Source organism: Nipponia nippon, unplaced genomic scaffold (assembly GCF_047370975.1).
Source record: "Nipponia nippon isolate SJK-2023a ecotype South Korea unplaced genomic scaffold, ASM4737097v1 scaffold_3, whole genome shotgun sequence".
Classification (NCBI taxonomy): domain Eukaryota; kingdom Metazoa; phylum Chordata; class Aves; order Pelecaniformes; family Threskiornithidae; genus Nipponia; species Nipponia nippon.
Window position 1 is genome coordinate 54,957,515 of NW_028262347.1, and position 23,042 is coordinate 54,980,556.

Below are 23,042 nucleotides of genomic sequence, written 5' to 3' on the forward strand. Positions count from 1 at the left end.
ATGTGAGATGAATGTCCGCAGCTGCGCTCCCCTATGTTCATAACACCATATTTCCAGAAAGTGCAACCCTGAAAAATTATTTTTTTAAAACATCCTCAGGCTTCCATATTTCTTCTGTCTCAAAGATTTCCGCTGAAGCCTTATACAAGGGCTTTTTTTGCATCTGACTGGAGTATCTAAATGCCCAAACATTCCATTTTGGTTCAAGTGTTGTCACCAGAAATAGAATTTGCTCAGAAAAACTCTATCCTCATCGCTAGCTATTCGACAGTGATGTTGTCCTTGAACTCCCAGCATACACTTGTGCAAAACATGGCCTTCACTGTACTTGTACAGGTGCAAAGAAGAGCACCATCTGAAATAACAGGGCTCTACAAATACCTCTGCAAGAGGGTTTCATTACCCAGTCTGTTGAAGACACACAAGCCAGAGAATAACACAGCTCCCTCTGCCCATGTTCTGTGTTTAAGGTACATAACAATCACATATACTCTGGTTTATCTCAGGAAAATCAGCAGCTCTGCCCCAGACAGTCCAGGAGCAGATCCAGTGTTTTAAAAGCTGCTATTTTCCCCTTATTCACTTTTCAGCATGGAAGCTCAGTCATACCCCAAAAGCCATGTGTGGTCATGAAGCACTAGGCCTGAAAACTTGTGAAATCCTGGCGGTGTCTGAGCAGTCTCAGATCCCCAGCATATGCTGGTTCCATTAGTGGGAACCCAAACCAAAATTTATTCAACTTGAGCACAGGAGGAGCTGTCAGGAAGACTCCAGGTGCAATTCCTCCAAGGATCCTGCTTCAGACACTGAGAAGACCCTCTTAGGACGAGAGCCTTCTGGCACAGTTCAAGGGTCTGCCATTTTTCCAGTGGTGCCAGCCTGGCTCTGAAACCTTTCGGGTTAGCATCCCATGTTTTATCTCCTCCCTTGGGTAGGCTGACCGATGCCTAGTGCTGCTGCCTGTGATTATGGTTGGCTCCAGCGGAGGGAAAAAAGGGAAGAAAGTTTTGACACTCCAAACCCCTGAGCAGGAAATAGCATAGATCATCTGAAAACACTAACTGTGTTACTCTAAATACAACTGAAATGTGTAAGAGCTCATTTTGCACCCTGGGATCTGCACACCAAGTTCAAATCAGAATCATCACCTGGCAAAACTGGAGCCTCTAGATGCCAGGGAGACAAAGTTGCTGTAAGAAACATGATTTGGCAGTCCTTGTCTTATTACATGCTGGAGTGATAGCTTTATATCCCTCTCTGCCTAATGAGCCCTAAGACACACAGGTGTAAGGCCTGCAAATCATCAGTGGGAACTGTGAAGTGCAAGGAAATCATGAGAAGTTCCCTCCTAAAGCCTTCCTCTCTCCACTGATCACCCCACATGCTTTCACAGTTACTTTGTCAGCCACAAACCAAGACAGCAATGGCAGGCTCCAATCCAAACCAGGGACCCAGAATCCTTCTGAGCTCTCCAACTTTGAGTGCCCCAACAACAACCCAACATCATTTAGGGGTTAGATCAGGGCATGCCCACTTGATCCTGGAAAGAAGATCTTGGTGTCTGTAAACAGAAAATGCAGGTGTGGGAGGCAGGGCTATACCATTGTAGAGTAGTTTGAATGCAGTCAAAGTAACATTTGCCAGAGCATTCACTACCAAACAAGCATTCAGTCTCTGCAGCTGATTTCTACATCTTCAAGTTACGTCTGTCAGGGATAATATCTGCCTGATCATGCAGTACTGTTTATAATTACTCAGAAATATTGATACTTGCAGCTGCAGTTCAGCTAACTTAATAACTGCACGACTGCACACCTGTACTAAGAACTGCTTCCAGTTCCACATCTGTATTAATATGTCTCAGGAGACTCACAGGTTTAACAGTATTTACTTGTGTCCACAGATCCATGTGGTTACAGTAAGTTGCTGTAAAGGCTCTCCACATCTCCATATTAAGAGAGAAGTTCTCCACTTCCCCATATATGTGGTTCTGCCTGCATTCTCATTAACACTTTTTTTTCACTCCTCTCTAATTTGATGGGATAAATTCACTCAAAGCACCAGACTGGGGAGCAAATGAGTGCATTTTCCAATAACTGTCTCACTCGCAATGTTCTGAATGGACCAATAAAACCAGAAAGGTTTGAAGGGCCAATTCATCAGGGGGTGAAGATATGGAGATGACAGAAGGCTCAACTTGCTAATTGTCTTCATGCCAATAAGGCAAAAAAGGCTGTCTCTTAGGCTGTCTGTCCATCTTCTCTTTAGCTCATCAGGCTGTCTTCTGAAGATCGGAACCACAGAGATGGGTCACTCACTTGTTCCCATCTTTCCTGCTGCCCTTGCAAAATAATCCATCACTCTATCCCAGGAGAATGAGCTTCCCACTTTCTCAGTTGGCCTTAGCAAGCCAGAGAGCCAAGTAGGGGAGGTACATGCCCAGGTGACAGATGTGGAATTTGGAGGACATAGCACTATGCTGGGAAGCCAGCAGAGCAGCTTGCTCTCCAGGGAGATGTAGCACTGAAAGATGGATTGACAGCACTGAGCCCTCTGATTGCCTCAGAGAGCGCAGCACAATAGGCATTGCCAGCACCGGCTACCAGGACCCATTTCCCCTCAACGAGAAATGAGTTGGAGCTGGTGCATGCTTTAGAGATGAGAGGCAACATAGCTCCGTCTCCCAAGCCAAGCAAATTATCCATTATACACATCTGCTCTCTTCAGAGCCTTTTTTCCACCTCCATCCCTGCCTTCTTTAGTCCAAACACACAGCTCAGAGCAGGCTAGATCCGTATCATGTTCAAGGCAAAGGAAATGCCCCGACAAAGGAGCCGGGATTGGAAGTGAGGGAGGATCATGGCAAGGAGGGACTCCCCTTACCTCTGCCATCAGCAAGGCACCGATTATAGCCCACAGGGCTGAAGTACTCAAAAACGAAGACGGCCACCGCAGAGATGATAAGCAGCATCACAAACATCATCACCCATACATCAGCACTGAAAGGCTCTGGAGAAGAAGAGAAAACCATAGTGAGAGACCTGATACTCCACCTCGCCCCTCCCTCACCTCCTTTGCTCTCCAGAGCACCCCAGTGAGAGTGTGGGGCAAACTGGGCTGGGGAAAAACAGAAGTTACAACAAAGCCTTTGACATGTGTCTGAAAAACTTCTTGAATTGGAAGAAGTGTAGTTTCTGTCTCTGTAATGACTGCATTCCTTCTTACTGTTACATTTGTGACACATGGCTCCATCTGGAACTACAAACAGCCATTGTGGCAAGCATTGATAAAATAAAATGCATTGATAAAAGATTGTTCCCAGGAAGTCCTCCAGCACCATCTGGAGAGAATAGGGAAAATCAAGCAGAACTGGCAGAGTTTCAGACAAGCATCCAACTTTCAAGATGTTATTGAGCCAAAGAGCATCTCCAAATTTCTGAGGTTCAGCCATAATGATAGTAGTTTTTCAGTTATTCCATTCCTGTAGCAATGGGAACACCAGCTCATTCTAGAAATGTTAGCGTTCATATTCTGCAAGTGTTTGATCTCTGCCAGGTTTTCTCCTTCTCCAAGCCTGAACAGACAAAGATGGGACTGAACCAGATCAAAGAAGCTTAGAACTTTTCTCCAGACTATAGCAAATATTGCAACCTCAGTTAAATTGCAATTTAAAATTCTGAAGTTAACTTTATTGTTGCTTTTATATACCCCAGCAATATTGGTGGGCTTGGCTAAAGGCAGAAACTCCTGAAGAGTGAGTAGTCATGAAACTCCTACTTAAAGAGGTGTGGAAAAAAATTCTTTACCCATATAAAGTTCTTTCTGTTTGTATGTATTCTCAGGATGCTGGCAGAGAGCAGACAGTAATTATATAACTCATACACTGTGTTTGCTGCATCATAAAGCATTTTATAAAGCCAAATAGTAGATACTAGGAAGGCATGGATGTCTTGGAGAAATGCAGTATCATTTCTGCATTCTCTGATCACCTTCCACCACCGAAGGCCATTAGAAATCACTTTATTGGAAGACACAGTGTCAGCACAGAACTCAGCTCAGCTCTTCTTGAAAAGCTCTATTAGATCTCTAACTTCTATCAGTTGCTCTGTCAAGGGAGGGTCAAGTTAATACCTTCTTTACAAATAATGTCTCTCAAACTGCAACGATTCACTGCTAATTGTTATCACTAAATACTATGGCATACCAGCCATAAGGTTTGAATCACTTTTCTTCTGGCTTACACTCCTTGAACATGCCATTAGTTGAGTCACTGGGAAACCATGTGCTGCAGAGTAGATGACAACTCTGAGTGAGCCCATTCTTTGCTGGGATTGGGCATACAATTGCTGAGAAATGCTTTGGAACCCCTAGGCAGTGCCCATTTGCATTTGCCTAGATTTTGCTTGCTTGGGATTTAGAACTAAAACATCACAGTTTATTTTTATATACCCGTCCCACAGGTACTGCCAAAAAGGGACTTTCAGGCTAAGAATCACAAGCAACCTTCACCTAATTTTTGATGAACACTGGGTGAAGTTTTAATTTCAGATTAAAACAATACCTAAGAAGGCAGAAGGTGAGACGGTTCCATTGCTACGTGAGACCATGACACTGATTCCCGTCTCAATGAAGGGCACAGAGAAATCCACCACTTCTGAACGCTCCTCATTAATGGTGAGGGATCCCACAGCCATATAGGCCCGTTTGGTGACGACCTGGAGGAAGGAAAGGAATAGATCACACACAGATCCAAGGCACCTCTCAAGCACCACAGACAAGCCCCTTCTCACCTTCCTGCCTTTCTACACAGTCCTTTTACTCCTGTAATCCCATTCCTTATATTGTTTCTATTGTCTCTCCTTTCTAATCTTTCATCAGGACACGTTCTTCTTTTAGGAAATCTATAGACATTAATCTTCCCCTCAAAGCTGGTATGTGTATAAAAAATAAATCCACAGAGGTCTTAGGATAAACACATCATCCACCGAGAAGACGTCTTATCTCATTTTTCTGTCCTTGCTTTCTCCTCCCTCTAACACTGCAAAGTCTTATTTCATTCTTTATGCACCTTATATATGATCTAAGCATAATCTAGGTTGCAGCCTCTCTCGTGCATGGATATCACCCTCTTTCTTTGACTGTGAAGGCCAGATTTGTGACACTATAGAGAATAATAATTAATCATCAAACAGGAAAGGTGGTCATGGTCAGAGTGTCAGAGTAGATTAATTCACCCCGTGCCAAGAAAGAATCCAGGCCAATCATTTCTATAGAGTCACCTCTGTCCCTTCCCCAGAAGGGGATCTAATAATGATGGGAGACCAGACCTGACCCATGTCACCCTGCCCCGGGATGAAGCCCACCATGCACCATGTCCTCCCTTTGCTGCTGACCTCTCCAATCATTCCATTCCACGTCCCATTGATCTTTTTCCCATGCTTGCCGTTAGTCACCAAGTAGAGGTCATAGGTGAACTTGACAGACTTTGAGATTTTCTTGAGGATGTCAATGCAGAACCCCTTGCAACATTTCTTCATGTAATCTGGCTCCTCATCGGTTTTGTTCCTGAACCATCATAACAATAATGGGTTAAAAGACTGGGGAAAACTCCCTTAATTCCCTTCTTTTGTCAGTATGCACTCCCCCTCCCACATGTGGAGAATTTCACTTGTGCTATCTGTGCTGGAGGGTGAAGGAACACACTACGATGATTTGCCCAGTGGGGCCAGTCATGAATGGACATAGGCCAGGCTGGGCAAACAGAGGTGACTTTTCTAAAAAGGATTATCAGGGTATGACAGTATTGGCCCAACAGACTCTCTACATTCTGCTGAGAAGGGAGACCCCAATAGGAGGAGAAAAACCCAGGGGTGCATACTCGGTCACTATGCGTTTTTGGCAAGGGACCGTGTTCCTCATGCAGGTGCCACTTAGGGGGTCCACATTCTCCACAATGACGAACGGTGCCTCTTCCAAGGTCACGATACTCAGGTGATCATCCTCACGTTCCTCAGAGTCAGGATACAGCTCAAAGCGGGGCCACACGTAATACTTCATCTGCAACTTTTTTTCCTTCCATTTCCCCACCTGTGAAGACACAAACCACAGAAGATAGACTTCTATCTAGCTGCCCCATCCCTCTACATCAACCACAGCTCCTGCCGGCCTGGGCAGAAGAACCATACCAGAGTACCCAAGCTCACAGCTCATGTGAGATGAGAACATTTCTGGGGAGAAGGCTCTCAGAAAGTGGGTTCAAACCAGGGGCAAGTGGAGAACAAGAAAGACATCTGGGTTGTCTCATCTCTCTGATGGTCTCACCCTCTGGGACAGTGAGTGGACGGCCAGGGGGATACCATCACCGTGGTCAAACAGACAAGATGTCTTTCAACTTTCTCAGCCAAACAACAGCAACAGAGTTTGTCTCCTGAAATGTTGACTTCAGCCTACTAGCCACAATAAAAATGGGGGTTTTTCCTGCTAAAAAAGAGAAGTGTATACAAATGCTGAAATAAAATGTCATTTTGAAACAGAGAAATCTAAATTCTTCACTTGAAAAAGTCAAAACAGAACTTCTTTATTTTTTCAAAATTTTGTCTTCATTTGTTTTCAGTGCAATTCATCAAATAAATAGATTCATTTTAACCAAATTTGATTTTGTCCCAAAATAACTCCTTCTTCTGGAAACAGGTTGCCCATTCCTAGTCAGGACTGAGTTCTTCCAAGAGACAGGCAACTGAAGAGGGAGGTGTTCTGCATTTTCAGGAGTGTCTTCACAGAGGAAGAACATAGACAGAGATGCTTGCTAATAGTAGTCCTCACTATCCCCTGTTAAGTGCTTGCTGAAATACCTGCTCTTGTTCTTTCACAGTGACTTGGTTACATACCTTAGCCAGAAACAAGGAATTGCTTTGTGTTTCCAACACATGAAAAATAAAATCAAAGAGCATCTATGATTTTTAATCTTGCTATTTTTTCATATTGCAATTTTATACCTTTTCATTTTCCATTTCTTAAGCAAACAGAGATCATATCTTCAGAGGTCAGAAAAGGGGGTTGGGACTCAGTTGCCTTATACCTACTGCCACAAATAAGAGTTGTTTTGAAGCCACTCCAGTCCCTGAAGAGACAATATGTGTAGCACACCCAGGGCTCATGATAGACCATTCCTTGCAAAAATTCCAGGAAAAGCAAAAAACCTGAACATCAACTACGCTTTCAACTATCAAAGTCTCGCCTTTGTTCTCAATACTCCCATTACAGTTGACACTAATTAGCACCTTGGCTGGCAGCTGAAGCTGAGAGGGCAAGAAACTAACTGGGCTTTGGAAGGAACTTTCCTGCACAATCCTCAAAGAAAGCCCTCCAGGCCAGGGCTGAGACACATTGACTTGATGGCAGAGGCAGTGTGGGTGTGTGGGAAGCTTGCACGACTGCTTTTAGCGATGTACCTGCTTGGTGGGTAAACAGAAAAGCTTCACCTCCCACCACCCCCAAATTTCAGTCATTTATTTATTTAAATGACAGGACGGGAGGGAGAAGCACTTATTAGAGGCTCATTAGGTGTCAGCAGTTATTCTGTGAAACTCAAAGCCCAGCTGGGGTTTGGCATTTGAGAGCAGCTAGAATTCACATAAAACACTTGTCACCTTGAACACAAACAAACAACTGCTTCATCTGGCCATGAAAGAAAAATCCACTCTGGGGGCTTGTGGAGGGAGAAGAAAGGCAGAGGAAATCACCCAGAGGCAGCAGCCTCCCCATACATCCCTGCAGCATGAACAGAGCACCCCAGTGAGGGAAAGGCAGTGGGTTTTGTAAGAAGGGGGTGAAATGGCCAGGCAGCTGATCTTACCTTCCCAAGGGCCCTTACGACCAGCAGTTGGCAAAAAATGCCAGGGAGAGCTTGCCCCTGATGTTCCCTCTACCGCTGGAGTCATGCTGCTCAGATCAGGAAGCAGGGTACACAGCTATTTTTCTTCTTTATCTCTCTTTTTTTTTTTTTTTTTTTGGTTACTTGAGTGGGCAAAGGGGACTTGTTTTAATTTTTAAATACACTTTGAGCAGCAGATGAAAGGTGGCAGACTGGGGGCCCCAGGAACTGGTGGCCCCTTTTGCCACAAAAGACGGGTAGTGTTGTCTAGGGCAGCAGATGGTCTGTACTCATGCTAATATCTAAGCTTGGATGTGGAGAGTGCATTTCTGAGGGAATAAAGAGCATATACTCACATGCTCACCCAGCGTCTGCTCAGCCCTGGACTTCCCACTTACTGACCAAGCAGGTCAATTTATCATCATCTGAGCCAAAGATTTCTGCAGTGCAACTTTAGCCCTCAAGTAACTGAGCCCAAATCCCCAAAACCAGTTCAGTGAAGCCACCAGACAAGCAGAATAACCGCACACATGGGGCTCAGTAGGGATCAGTGATTAAGATGCTGCACAGAACAGCCCAGACTTCAGCTCAGTAACATTAACTTATCATAGAAATAAGTGGTTGATGAAAGAGACATCTTGCAATATCTCAGCAGCACTTAGATATCACAGTAATAGGCATGATATAAACCCCTAAGTGATAAATTAGATCAGATAGGCAAACCCAACTCGTAATTACCCATAAGTTCTCTGGAACAGAAGGGGGAGTTCATGAGGCTGTGTGCCAGGCACGTTTCACAGTGTTGTACTACATGGACAACTTTATGAAATTAGGATAACAATGACAGTCTTGCCACAGCTTCCTGCATGCTGAAGCACCTAACCTGCAAATACAGTAGTACACATCCTTTCCTTATTATCCCAATAATTTCTTTTATTTATTATCCCAATAATTTCTTTCCTTATTATCCCAATCATTCTAAATTGTCCCAAAAGGAGGAAAAACAGGATGTAAAGGAATGTTCTGACCTAAATTTTCAAACTAACTATGGAGTGTCTCAAGAACACATGCAAATATTACATTTCACTGCTAACCTGAACAATTAGGCATGCCATATACCTGCAGACATGTACAGATATGAATAAGCAAAGTCAGAAAAGCTTTGTGAATTAAGCAGGGGCAGACTTCTTTACATGCTCATGCATGCAAGAGTGAAATATGTATGCATGTAGTTAAAGAAGAGCGGGCTTAAGCAACATGTGGGCAAAGACAGTATGGATAATAAGAAACACCACATGTGCAAAGGATGGATACAATGCAAGAGAAAGAAAATACAAATGTGCATCATATGCTAGATAGTCTGCCATGAGAGGGAAGGAGCAATTCACTGTAGGGACGGAGGTTAGCCACAACAGAATTAAATGTCACAGATTTGTCCAGGTAATGATGCCTACCCTTAAAGAATATAACCTCCAAGCTGTGCAGAGCAGAGCAAGGCACTTCTGAAATCTCAGGGTATTTGGTATTAACAGCTTGTGAACTGTTATTATTTAGGTTTTGCTCAGTGCTTGCCTCAGCAAAAAGAGGAAAAATAAACCATCCCAGCCATCCTACATATTTGTCACCCTGCAGTTTCAAGACCCACTGGGTGTTCTCCAATCAGAGTCTAGTCATCCAAACTCCCACCAGGAGCCCAGGTGGGTCACAGAATCAGCAAAAGTAAGGATGCTAGCAATCTTTAAAGCCCCCTTTCTAATCATATTCTCCAATCCTGTATGCCAGGGCAGGGCTGCTAAAAGCCGGAATTTCACCTTAACTTCCCCTTGCTCTGTCTGTACCACATCTGATCTTACCAAGAAATGGAAGTCACTTTGGTTTGGGGATGAATTTGGAGGTGTTGAGGGAGGGGAGCAGCTAATGTTTACCTTAAATATAAGATCCTACTTTGGATAACAATCTGTTGGAAGTAGAAGTCCAATACATTTGCAAAGAAAGAAAGTGAGAGCTATTGTAAAACAAAAAGTCAATCATATATGCTATTGGTTTGCCTAAGTATATAAGCTATCCTATGCAGTCAAAAGGTAAGATTGCCTGTGCAAGGGGAAAATAAGTGAAAGCCTTCTGAAAGCCTTCCAGCAGGCTGGCAAATTGCCTTAACCGCGGTATAATGCAGCCAGAATAAAAGTGTTCTGCAGTATGTTAATGTGCATCTTTAATGAAAGGTGTATCATACTAGTTCCCTGAAACTAATTCTTAACAGTGGCTTTTCTCTCCTCCCAAGGGAAGCCAAGGCTTGTAACAGCCTTTTGTGGCAGATGTTTGTCTAACCTGTCCTTACACTGACAGAGAGACCACTGTCTCCGTGGGCAGTCTATTCTAGTGCTTAACTATCCTTCCCATTAATTATTTTTTTTCTTGATGTCTAACCTAAATCTTTTTTCAACCTAAATGCTCTTTTCAGTGATACCAGGTCAGTAAGATATTTATAACACAGAGGAGTTGGTAGTCTCATTCAGTGGATATCTTAATTTATTGGCAAAAGCAACCGCCTGTTTAAATGACCAGTAACCAGTCTCACCATTTACAAAATCCTTACACAGATGGCTAGTACAGACAAGTACAAGCTACTACCATGAACTTCCAAAATTGTCTGTTCTAGCCAGGGCAGAATCCAATCACTGAGCTCCTCCTGAAGGCAGGACTTCAAAACACAAGAGCATCTGGAGATACCTCTAACTAATGTCAACAGGTGGAAAAACAAAACCTCCTAGAAATTTGGCTTACAAGGACTAGGCAGCAGAACACAATTCTGGATAAAATCAGAAATGTTTAGATACATTTCTTAGGCAAGATGCTCAGAGGCATTGCATTCACATTTGAGGTGAAGGTTCAGGGGAAAGCCTGAACCTTCAGGCACTTGTTTTCCAACAGGCTGTAAGAGATCTATGTCTGGGCAACGTCTTTTGATAGTTTTTATTTCATTCAGGCTCCCATTTGCACCGTGCCTTGCACCACTGTCTTTTCATTCAAAATCTTCTCTCACTTACTGCCACTCCTGGTATAGAAGAAATACAAACCCCAAAAAAAAGGGATTTGGTTTCATTTACAGAATAAAAGAAAGACCATTCCAAACTCACTTAGGGCTTGAACTGCTTTCTGCATTTCCCCAAAAGTTCAATGTGTCCTCCCTTATTACATTTTTTTTTTTCCCAGGAGCTAAGGGGCTTGTTCATTCCAGTGGGGAAGCACTAAGGCAACAACACAGAGCATGGATTAGAAGGCAGAAATTCCCTATTCCACCAAGGACCTCTGGAACCTGATCTGCACCCTTGTGCCTCCACTCCACATTGTGTAAAACAGAGATAATGGTATGTTTTCACCTCTGCGGTGCACTGGGTAGATAAATACAGAAAAGGTCATGAGGCTCACAAATAGTATGCAAGGGAGGAGACACACACACACACGTGCCTAGAGCTAGATGAGGGAACACATACAGCATGTATCTGCAAACAGTGTAAATATGAAAACTTCCTGCCTTTTATCTTTGCTGTCAGATAGTTAACTGGAAAAAGCTTATGTAACTTTTACACCTGATTTTAATACATGGAAAAGGGAAGATCAAATATAGAAAAGTTAAAGGTAGGATTTTGGGCAGCAGGCAGAAAAGAGTAGCATTGTTGGTAACATAGCTGATGGAAAAGCATACCTAACCCCTCTGGGAAGTAGAGAGAGTCCAGGGGGAAACAAGAGTCTTGTCAGTACAATTCATACAGATCCTGAATGAGGACATAGGAAAACCAGAACAAGGGGGCAGGACCTGAAAAGGGCTACTGTAGGAATAATAGAAATACCATAGAAATAGCAATTATAACTGGGACACGGTCAATGGAAGTATGCACTCCTCAGGGTACATAAAAGTAAAGGTAAACCTGGGGGATGCTGTTGTAACCTTAATGTTGCAGTAGACTCTGAAGAAATAAATCATGCATAAATAAAGTGGAATCATTTGTGATTGAGATAGTTTCTGGAAGGCTGGTGCAAGATATTCCACCAGGACTGAACTACGGAGATCTACTGTAGCTCCACAGTCTTGGCTTTCAGTCTGGATAGAGATGTCATTATTGTTATTAAAGAGAAATTATATCAGGATCTAAGTCATTATGGGAGACTTCAGCTTCGCAGAGATAAGGTGGAGAACAAATGCAAATTTTAACAGCAGCACCCTGGTGTCTTTTTTTTCTGGATCTGATAGTTGACACATTTCTTCACCCCAAAATTACTCAACAGGCAATAGGTCATGCTGTTTTACATTCGGTTTGGGCAAAGCAGCGAGGAACCTTACAGAAAAGCTAGTTATCAGCAATAACCTTGGATTGAGTGATTAGGGGAACAGAGAGCCTGCCTTAAAGGAGGAGATTAAAAAGCTTGTTTAACCTAGAAAAATGAAAGCCAAGAGGGGATATGACTGTTCTGTATAAATAAAGGGGGGACAGATACACAAGGGAGGAAGAAAAGGGTCTTTTAAGCAGAAAACCAGTGTTGGTACAATAACAACTGGTTGTGAGGAAATTTGCCTTGAAAATAAGATGGATTTTAACTATCAAAGGAGGGAAGTTTTGGAACAGCTGCCCAAAAGGAGCTATGAAAACAACTAAAATGAGGTCAAGAAGAAGCACAACTGGTTTGCATAGGGCTATATGATGTTGCTGCTTAGAGCAGCAAGGATGGGACCAGATGAGCGTTTCCAGTCTAGGGGCCTTAAGTAAACAAAAGCAAGAGGAGGAATTCCTCTGTGGAAAACCTTTTCTCCTTGACTTTTCAGTCTGCAGATGTCAAAACTCAGTCTTAATCATTATATCTCTGTCCCTCAACTAACCCACATGAACACAAAGACTCTTGTTATTGATATCTCCACCTCCTATGCTCATACTTCCCTCATTCAGCAGCAAAACGTTCTCCAGTGCCCTGAGAATAGAACACTCCTCTTAGCCTTCACCCAAGCTGGTTAAGTCATGACTCTCACATTTACAATGTTGAAATCACAGCCATTACCAAATGTATAATTCCCGTGATGCCACAGGTCTGTATCCTCACATAGGCTGGTCTACAGCAGGTGGAGAAGAGATGCCACAGAGAGCAAAAATCTCCTGTTTACAGACACTTAAGGTGATTAATTAGCCACATCAGCCAAAGCAGACAAGAAATGGTTGTGAATGCTCCACATGCAAAATTAATTAACACAGAAACAACACTCCTTCCTGAACCTCAAGTTCACCTTCCACAACCACCTGGGGAAGGCTGCTTCCTTCACTGCACCTGCAGAAACAGGAATTGCTTCTAATAGCCTTCCAATTAAACATGTAGGCTGCAGGACATGGTGGAATTTTCTTCCCTCTATATTTATACAGCACCTAGCATATGCCAGAGAGAGGCTCAGCTTAGAATATACACATAGAGAAGCACTTGCTCTTGCTTTACGACTCATTCTGGGAATAAAAGCTCTTTGCAGAAACACAGTCCCTCAGCTCACTGAGGTCTGGCATTTACACAGCTCTTGCCATTTTTGCTGAAGCATTTCTTTCCTGGTGCGTTTATATGCTTTTTGCAGTTGCTGAGGTCCTGTCCCCTGCCATGATTAGCCTGAGAAGGTTAATGAGATATACTTTGAGCGCTTCTGACTTCTGCAAAGTCAGTGAACTATGGAGCTCCACTGGTGTCACAGAAAGGTCAGAGCTGTGAGAATGCCAAAGTGTTTGTCTTGGTAAATCATTCCTCCAAACCAGAAGGTACCAAGAGAGCGCTACAGGCATAAAACCAGCCAGGATCACCTGATAGCTCCCTCTGGGAGATGGTGTTGTTCTTGGCGGTAGTGTTAACTTGGTAGCCCAGGAAGTGGTTCCTCCAGGCAAGGCTAGCTCATGCAGGAGCAGCAAGATTTCCAGGGGGACATATTTGTTCAAAGTCCTCAGTGCTACCTGATGTACACATAACCATGATTTATGGAAATGCAGACTGCAACAAACACAGGCATAATTAGGAGACATGAGGGGAGAGGCTAGAGGAAGCTGTTCATGGTAGTGTGGACTGTGATCTGAGTAGGCTGGAGGACGTAACTCAGCAAAGCCATAGCTTCCAGGGGGACAAATCAGGTGTTAGGATTTTGGAAGAAGAATTAGAAAAAAATGTATGTCTTAACAAATGCTGCAGACCGACTGTACCATGCAACATAACCCACCTCCAGCTAACAGGCAGCGACAGCAACTGACTCAGACTCCTACTTCAATAATGTTGCATCCTTAGAACCATCATGCCCTTCTGAAATGATTCTGTGTGAGGAGAGGGGAGCTTAATACAATGTCCTAAACTCCAGCAACACCAGTCTATTCTGGTCTGGGAAATAAAATCTAAAGCTGGGGAGCTTATACTGCCTCTATCCTTGCTCATCTAAGGTGAGAGGAGGTTTCACCTTGAGCATCTCTACTGCTCTCCATTGCAGAACAATGGGGCAGGGGAAAATGTAGCAGGGATACTGGTAAGATTCCGTGTTTTGTGTCACAGAGGGTTCAGGAGTCACAAAGGTTTAAAGAAAAATGTATTTTTATGTGCATGTGTAGGCATCTAAATGCTTTATGAAAGCATTTCACAGTCTCTAGGAGTGCATCCACGTTGTGCAGGTGTATGTCTGCATCCACTGAGTCTATAAAGGCATGTAATGCCCTACCTAATGATTTTTCCCCTTGGCTTTCCCTGTGGAGTGCTGGGCTTGGGTTTGCATTTTGCTGAGCTTTCATTTCTTTCACTGAGACTTTTTTTCCTCCTAAAACATGTTACACAGAAGGAGGGATGGGCTTGCCAATTCACACCACAGTCTGGGAGATGGTTTAGAGCTTCAGCTGGTAAGTGGGCCCTATACAGCGGTGTACAAAACCCCGACATGTGTTACCCTGTGCAGTGACACCTGCTCTTTACACAGAGCGAATATCTCTCCCAGCATCTCTTGGGACCTGACGCTGAAGGAATGTTTAAAAATGCAGATCCAGAGGAAGGTCAAAAACGTCTCCTTGTGCTGAGAAAAGCTAAACATTGAAGCAGGCCCCAGCAGGGGTAGGAGAGGAGGCAACATGAAGAGAGAGGGGGTGGGTTGCCTAAAACTCACTGTTTTCTGAGCTGTGCAAGCAAGACCAAAGGCGCCACTTTGCAAAGCATCTCTGAGAATATCAGAGAGATCCTTTAACTTTCACCAGGGGGTGTCACAGCAGGTGAAACACCTCCCCATCCTGAATACACCAGCCAGAGCCCAGGCCCTCCGCACGGCAACCCTGCATTGCCCCCGTGCAGAGATGCACACCTGCCGAGAGAGGCACAGGCAGGCACAGCCGCATGCGCGCCCTTCCGCAGAGAGACACAGCATGCTCGGCTCTTCTCTCGCTGGTGAAAAGGGGAGCAACATGCCTCCACCAGAGGAGTTACTGCACATGTTGGGAGCAAGATTTCAGGGAAGGCAGTTACAGAGCTGCACGCCCCTGTTTCTTTCTTCTCCCACCACTGAAAGCTCTTGCCCAGTGATTGCAAATGCTGTGCATACCCCTTGTCTGGATCCTGGCCCCAGACTCACACTGGCATAGCCACAGCCAGCCTCACCACCTCCACACCTTCAGGGTGCATGTCTGCATGTCCCCCCAACCTAGCACATGGCGGGGGGCCTTGTGCACTGCACTGGGGCCATCCCAAGGGGTAGCCAACCAAGCCACTGCTCCAAGTTGTCACTGGATCTCCAAACTCAGTAGAAACACCTGCTCTGCTCTGCACCCTGGTTCTCTGACACGTCTCTTCACTTGGCTTTGCAAAGGAGCCACATGGAACGCAAAGCTGTGGGATAGGGGCAACCAGGGATGCCCTTGCTGCTTTCCCTCTACCCCGTCTGTGCTTAAGGGAGCTGCTCTCTGGCATCCTTGCACCTTTTCTTATCCACAGTCTCCCTTGCTTGTCTCTATGGAGAAGGCATGGAGAGAACCTCATGCCCTGACTCAGATTCTCCCTCCCTCCTTCTTTCTTTTATTCACTCAGGCGCTCCCAAATAAATACAGGGGACAGGGGGTGGGGGAAGCAGAGGCAGCAGACAGCCCCCACCTCACCTGTGTGAGCAGAAAGGGACTGTGGTCCTTCATGCCCTGGCTCATCAGCACTCCACCTCCTGCCCACCCACAGTCTTGCCCCCTGTCACTGGTGTGCACCCATGGACGTGGTCCCCACTGCACAGATCTGTCTCTTCACCACTGCCTCCATCATGCCTTCAGTCTTCAGTCTGCTGTCCTGCTGCCCCTGTGCCAGGACCAGCTGCAGGAGTGAGACCAGTGCAAGCAGCAGAGAAACTCACAGGGATGGAGGAGTAACTCATGGTGTGACTTCCTCCCCATCTCAGCTCTCACTGACTTAGATCTGGGCTGGGTGATTTGTCCCCATCTCAACAGTGCCTTACCTCTGTCCTGAAATGAAGTGCTGGCCCAGAGCACAGCAGTGTCAGTGCTGTGCCTCTCCACCAGAAGTGAGCATTACCGGGGTACTTCTGTCTGTGCTGCTGCAGACCAACACAGGATACAGAGGAGGCTGCCAGGCCAGCCGGGGACTCCCAGGAGCTGGTGTGGGCTGCACTCCTCAGCTGGAGACTCCTGCTTTAGGAGCACGTGCTTCAGCCTCTCTGGTGGACAATGGCTCCAGAAAGAGAGCCCACAAGCTGCAGGACTCCCACCTGACCCACTGCTACAGCCAAGCACTGGGCTTTGCTTGAAAACCATGACGCTCTGCCGTGTTTGGGCAGAGCATTAAACAAGACCTGCCAGCTCTACCTACACCCTACAGAGAAGACCCGACCCTTGGATGGAGCCCACCAGCAGGACAGCTGGTTCATGGAACACGTGTGCATTACTGTCAGGCTGGCTGGAGCCAGCAAGCACTCTGTGAGCAGCAGGGAGCAGCTCTGCCAAAGATTTTGCTCCTTTCCCATCCCATACACAGGTGCAGACACACACACACAGACACAGACACACACAGAGGTACCCCCAGCAGCAGTTATCCTAAGCTGATCTGGGCTTTCAGTCCAGGTAGAACTGCCAAGGGCCCAGCTGAGGCCATCTGGGCTGCAAGTCATCTCTGTGCAAAAGGAGTACAATCAGACCTGAATATGGATAGAGAGAGAAGTAACCTTGAAATCAGCGATTTGGGAAGGAGAGAGGAAGTTCTGTATTTGCCAACCCCAGCTAGCAAAGAAGAGTTAAGCCAAGGACTGCCTTCTTGGGAGCATGGCCTCAGGGAGATAAAATCCTCCCTTCTCTCAGCCCCAATGGACCTCAGACACACCTATTTTTCAAAGATTTGTCTGTTATTTTGTGCCTAAACATGTCAACACAAAGCAGATCTTGTGCCATTCCCTTTCTGCAGCCTAAAAGTAGAACAGGCATGACAGAGGCAGTCTTAGAGTTATAAGATGAAGCTAAGGCTCTCAGCAGGTTGCAAAAGGTCTTTTGTGGCACATGTAAGTGCACACGTGGAATGACTTCTTGTACTCTGGAATTAGCTGGATGACTTCATATGTATTTAAATGTGTGTGTACTGTGTAGTTACCTCTATTATAAACAGAGTTAGTAGCAAGCCGGTAATTAGGTTCTCTGACACTTTCCATTACAAGAGTCTTCAGACTGGTTCACTGAGAAAAGCCAACATCTCCATGTTTTGCAACAGGCATTTGAAAGTCAGCAGGAAAAAAACCCTGAGGCTAAGGACATGATTTTTACTTTGGCCCATCAAATTTCATTCACTCTTAACTGCATTATAAACTGCTAAATAATCATCATTTCTTTTCTGTCACTTTCTTGCGGAAATCCTGGCAGACAGCCCAAATGGCATCTGAGCATAAACGTTTTAAGAGCTAAGTCCATCAACCCAGTAAATCAGTGGGGACATCCCCACCAGTACCGCAGTCAGTACAAGGAATACCTCAGCTTTGGCAGATCAAGGGAAAGGCAAAAGCCTGATCAGGCTGCCCACAAAACGTGGACAAACCATCCAGGTTTTCCTCTATCTTTTAAATGCACCCCACTGTGAAAAGGTCATTTGCACTCCACCCTTCCGGATGCAGAAGAAAGGCAAACCAGTTTGAGCTGTCATGACTGTCTGTGGAACAAGTACAGGTTAGTCACCAGGTTGAGCAGTCAGACTCGGTGCTGAAGGCTCAGCATGAATGAGAATGAACAATACATTTCTACAGAAAAGATTTCAGGTTTTCCCCTTAAAAACAAAACAAAACACACACAAAAAAAGCCATAAAGCAAACTACACTAAAGGAACTTTATTTAGGTTGAAATATTAGGAAATAGCAGGTTTACAGTTTCCTTTTCAGCCTTTCTTCCATCCCACTTGTGTGTGGACATTTTGATTCAAGTTTTAATTAATGAGTGCATACAACTCTCTCCATAGGGTCCCTGCCTCAATCCTTGTACTGCAAAGAAATGTGAAGAACCAGAATTAAGGTGGCCCGGGAAACAAGACTAGCTTGACTTCACAAGCTAAAAATGAAATCACTGTTCTTTTATTTTCTGTATGTAGCTGCTTATACAGCTTGAATGTGCACGAGCTCTTACAAAACCAATAAACGGGCCAAGAAAGTATCAGTGAAGATGGAGAAAGAGCTATCCATGAATCACCAAGCACTGGCAGAGGAGAGAGGAATGAAGAAACGGCAATGGACAGCAAACCAATCACCGAAGTAGAGATTATGCAATGCCATTTTATGACAAAAGGAGCAGCACTGACCTTGCCAAGGGGTTGAATGGGGCAAAGAAAGTAGAAGCCAAATTGGAAGGAAGCATTGGAGAGAAGTGGAAGAGGGTGAAGCTGGCAGGTCCCTCATGGTCATGGTGCCCAGAAGGTGAGAGGAAAGGAAGGCCCTAATAAGTTAGATAATGCTGCAGGCAGGTTTCTCACGTTGCAGCAATATGCTTGTAACAGGCTAAGGGAGAAAGAGGGCTGGTCTGCACACGAGGTATGGACAGGACCAAGCTGGTCTGGTCTGTGTAACCTTAGTGTAGAAGCAGAGAGGTGGGCGTAGATGGCACAGGGACACCAAGCCAGTTACAGTTCAGAGGCCGTCTAGCCATGTTAGCCCAGCAGGACTAAGCTGAGAGCCGAGGCAGCTTGCCAGGCTCACGCAGCTGCCTTGCACCTCGCCCTGCTGCTGTGTCCCTGTGGTGCTGCTCTGCATGGCATGGATTTACCATTGCAAGCCTATGCCAGCACAGGCAACGCATACCCGGATTTCACAGGGCAAACTTGCCCTAAGCAGCTGCAGCAGCTGTGCAGAGCGCAGATGCTTTCTCTCCAAACACCCAGGAGTGAAGGGACCCAAATGCTGGCTGTAATCTTGTCCTGTGCTTACTCTGTGACCTTAAGCAAACCACTGAAGCTTTCTGAAGCTCAGTTTTCCCCTCTATAAAAGGCTCTTAATAATCCATCCCACACTGCAAGGGAGATGAACAGGGACATAACAGCTGAGAGCAATGACAAAAGTCAGTATAGTAAGGAGATGCCCCAGCTTATCCACCCGAGAGGAAATCACGCAGCTCAGGGCTGCACCTACAACACCCTCACACCCCACATCAGAGGAACGAGCTTTGTCGTAGAAGGGTGCCAGTTACCGCAGAGCGGCCGTGCGCACCAGCAGCAGCAGTGGAAATCATGCTGATTAATGACAGAGCAGCAGTACAGCAGGTCAGGCATGTGCATCGACAGCTGTAAAAGGAACAGCAGGATTTTATATGGTACTCGCTAAGAACTAGTTTGGGATCAGGAGATTAACTAAAGCTCGAGAGCACATTCTTGGGTCCTCTCCAGCTTCTCTGGAAGCTGAAGTGGCACAAGCAACCAGGCAGCTGTCTTTCCTGGCTCTCTGAGGATACCTTTCCTGGAAGAGGGAGCACAGCGACGCTCAAGCTGGCACAGCAACGCTCAAGCTGGCACAGCGACACTCAAACTGGCACAGCGATGCTCAGCCCTGCCCCTTCCCGCCTCCAGGAAGCAAGTCCATCTCACCTCCCATGCTCGACATAAGGTTCAACCAGCTAATGCCCTGGGCCACAGCTCTCCCTTGTGGCTCTGAAGCAGCCTCTCTGCCACCCCAAGACCCTAGGCAGCAGGTCTCATCACACACAGGTGAGATGTGGGTGGGAGGGAGACTGCAACCTCCTCAGAGGGCAGGATCGATTCTTCTGTCCTGCTCTCCTTGGAGCCCTCCTCCAAGGATGCTCTCCAGCTGCGTCTGAGAGCTGTGGCTCACCAACGCGGTGCTGTCTTGCACAAAAAAACAGAGGGAGCCTCCAAGACCTGGGCAGGAGAAACAGCCTTGGAGAAGGACTGGCTGATCAGCAGTCTTCAGTGACAAGACAGGCACTGTGGTGGGGTGGCCTGCCAGGTGCAGAGCATCCCCACAGCCATCCCGAGGCACGTACAAGTGCAAATTTGCCTCATTGCCAACTTTAGCCCTGCTTTTCTGTTGTGCCAAGAATATCCAGTAGGCCAGGCCTTACCCTCTTGCGACAGAAAAGATCGTGCTTATGACTGAACATTTATCCCTTCCAGTCTGCTGATTATTTCCCCAGGCAACCTCAACGTTCCATTAATATCAGTCTTTGTGGAGCTAAATATATACACTAAGCACATATACAAATACATATAAATATGTCTCTATCTAGCAGAGAATCCAATTAAGTGAATATGTTACGCCTTAGCAATTAATGAATTCAACAAGCTGAGCTGCCTCTTGCATATGATTAAAGTTCAAGCAATATCAATCACAACAGCAAAAAGATTCCAGATTTTCCTATGTGGTATCTACAAAGAGATTGTTAACACTTAAATCAATGGGCAAATTCAAGTGTGTTTGCAAACCTCAGGAAACTCATCTTCCCAATGACATACAGACTGTCCTTCAACTCATCGTAGCCTGTTCTTGCACGCAGCATCTCAGACCGTTCCTGCCTTCTTATATATCTTTCTGCAGCATTTTCTGGATGGCAGGTCCGTGAAAATGCTGGTGTTCTATGGGTCAAAAGAAAGCAAATTCCATGACTGAACGGAGCTGGCTCTCTAATCACTTGACTAGTGCAAATGCTTTCTTTCTCTGTGTGTTCAGTTGCCAATTTTTTGTTTGTGTTTATGCGTGTGTGTGTGTGTTTGTGTGCACATGTGTGCATGTGTTCTTTTGTACATTAATCTTTTCCCAGGACAAGACTTTTTCGTGCAGTTTCTGCCTCTCAGCAATAGACAATGTCAAGCCCTCTAGGGACTGCTCATTCCCTCCTTCTCTCACAATAGCCCTCCTCTGCATTCATAAGACATTCCCCAGGGGCAAGTTCTACATAAATAAATATTTAAGTAGCCACTAAACCACAGAAGATGCAGAAAAGCATGTGAGGGACTTGGCTGCAGTATTCAGGGCACAGAGGGGAAAGAACAGAGGCATGGCTTGGAGGGTTGGGAGAAGATAAACGATGATGAGTTTGAACTGGAAACACAACCATCTCCTCCTCTTCCCTGACCCAGCCAGCATAGCAGGCTGGTTTTCACCCTGAGACCAGACGATATAATACAGGTCTGTGTTAGTACAGCTGCAAAAATCCAAAACCCAAGAATGTGCCTTATTGGGAGGCTAGTAGAGGAAAGAGTCTTTAACTGAGACACCAAAGACACAGCTAAATAACTGTGCTTCTAATGCTGAGTCTTTTTTATATTAGCTGCTCCGTTGTTCTCCTAGCTTGTTGTCACACTCCAGGAAGAGGCCTTGAATGCCCAGAAGCAGGTTGGAAGCTACTTTCTGGGGACCAGCTGGGTCTGCCACAGAGAGAGGTCAGGCTTGAGCCCTAGTCCTGGTTGCTCCTTTGGCCCTTGAGCTGGGTACCAGGACAGACAGTTGGCCACCCTCCAAAACCCTGCAGCCACTCACCTACCCTCATCCCTGCTATGCGGCTCGGCAGAGGCTGTTACCGTACCAACAGCTCCTTCCAGGCTCACCAGCTTGTGGATCCTATACCCATGCAGAATTATTTGTGTCTACGCCCACAACACTATGGATTTCACAAGTCTCTATGATATATCAAAGAATAAAGCTTGGATCTTTTCTAGACTACTTGAGAAACACTGGTTTGAAAGTGGTATTATAGGGAATAGGGTATAAAATTGGCCACTTATGTCACTTATGTAAGATGGCAGTTTGAGGGGTAATAGCCATACAAAATATGCCATACCCCAGGAAACCACACACTATTTGTATGCTTCCCAACATGTTCAGAGGAGGTAAAAATTCCAGTCAAGAGCCAGTTTCTTGCAGAGCTGTGGGAGCACACTCTGGCATACACACAGAGCCCACAGCGGGCACCAGCAGACTTGAAGGACCACTCATATGGTCAGAATAGGACATTTTTTGCGCACTGGAATGCAGCTGTCAGAGGGTGACTCTTCAGAGAGATTTGGAGATCTTTTCTTCAGGAGTACGTCCCAGATTTTTCTCTTCCCAAGAGAACTGAAAAGGTCAAGGAAGGCCCCCTTTCAGGTTCACTAGTTTTATTTTCTCCTCTAGGTACAAAGATGCTGGCTGCTATTTGAGTTGCAGTAGGAAGCAAGCCATCAATGAGAGCTTTGGGTCCAAAGTGAATGCAACCAGCCAAAGCCACTTCTTCCCTCCATTTCAGCAATTTTTGCAGGTTTTCTTCTGCCTCAGCAGGGTGTTTTTATCACCATTTTACCCTGCTCCACATCAGTGTCTTTTGGGGAAGGGACACACTTTGGGGAAAAAGCTCCTTATTGATAACGAGGAAATAATGTAACCACTCTGTATACAGACATCAAAAACCCCAGCCTTTGCACATATGCAAACAAGTGAGCTCAACAGGAATGAGAGAGGGGATGGTTTCTTAGAATCATAGAATCGTTAAGGTTGGAAAAGACCCTTAAGATCATAGAGTCCAGCCGTTAACCTATCACTGCCAAGTCCACCACTAAACCATGTCCTCAAGCACCACGTCTACCCGTCTTTTAAATACCTCCAGGGATGGAGACTCAACCACTTCCCTGGGCAGCCTGCTCCAGTGCCTGACTACCCTTTCAGTGAAGAAGTTTTTTC

At 45.5% G+C, this 23,042-nt stretch overlaps 1 protein-coding gene across 2 annotated transcripts in view; it reads right to left on the minus strand.

Annotated features, from left to right (window-relative positions):
• Positions 1 to 23,042, minus strand: part of GRIN2B (glutamate ionotropic receptor NMDA type subunit 2B) — a 206,877-nt gene that overhangs the window by 25,343 nt on the left and 158,492 nt on the right. For both annotated transcript variants that reach the window (XM_087767094.1, XM_087767095.1), the window contains exons 6-9: positions 5,879 to 6,087; positions 5,394 to 5,565; positions 4,562 to 4,715; positions 2,884 to 3,009 (exon numbers count right to left, since the gene is read on the minus strand). In XM_087767094.1, the coding sequence (XP_087623220.1) occupies positions 2,884 to 3,009; positions 4,562 to 4,715; positions 5,394 to 5,565; positions 5,879 to 6,087 (661 nt within the window). The remainder of the gene's footprint in view (positions 1 to 2,883; positions 3,010 to 4,561; positions 4,716 to 5,393; positions 5,566 to 5,878; positions 6,088 to 23,042) is intronic.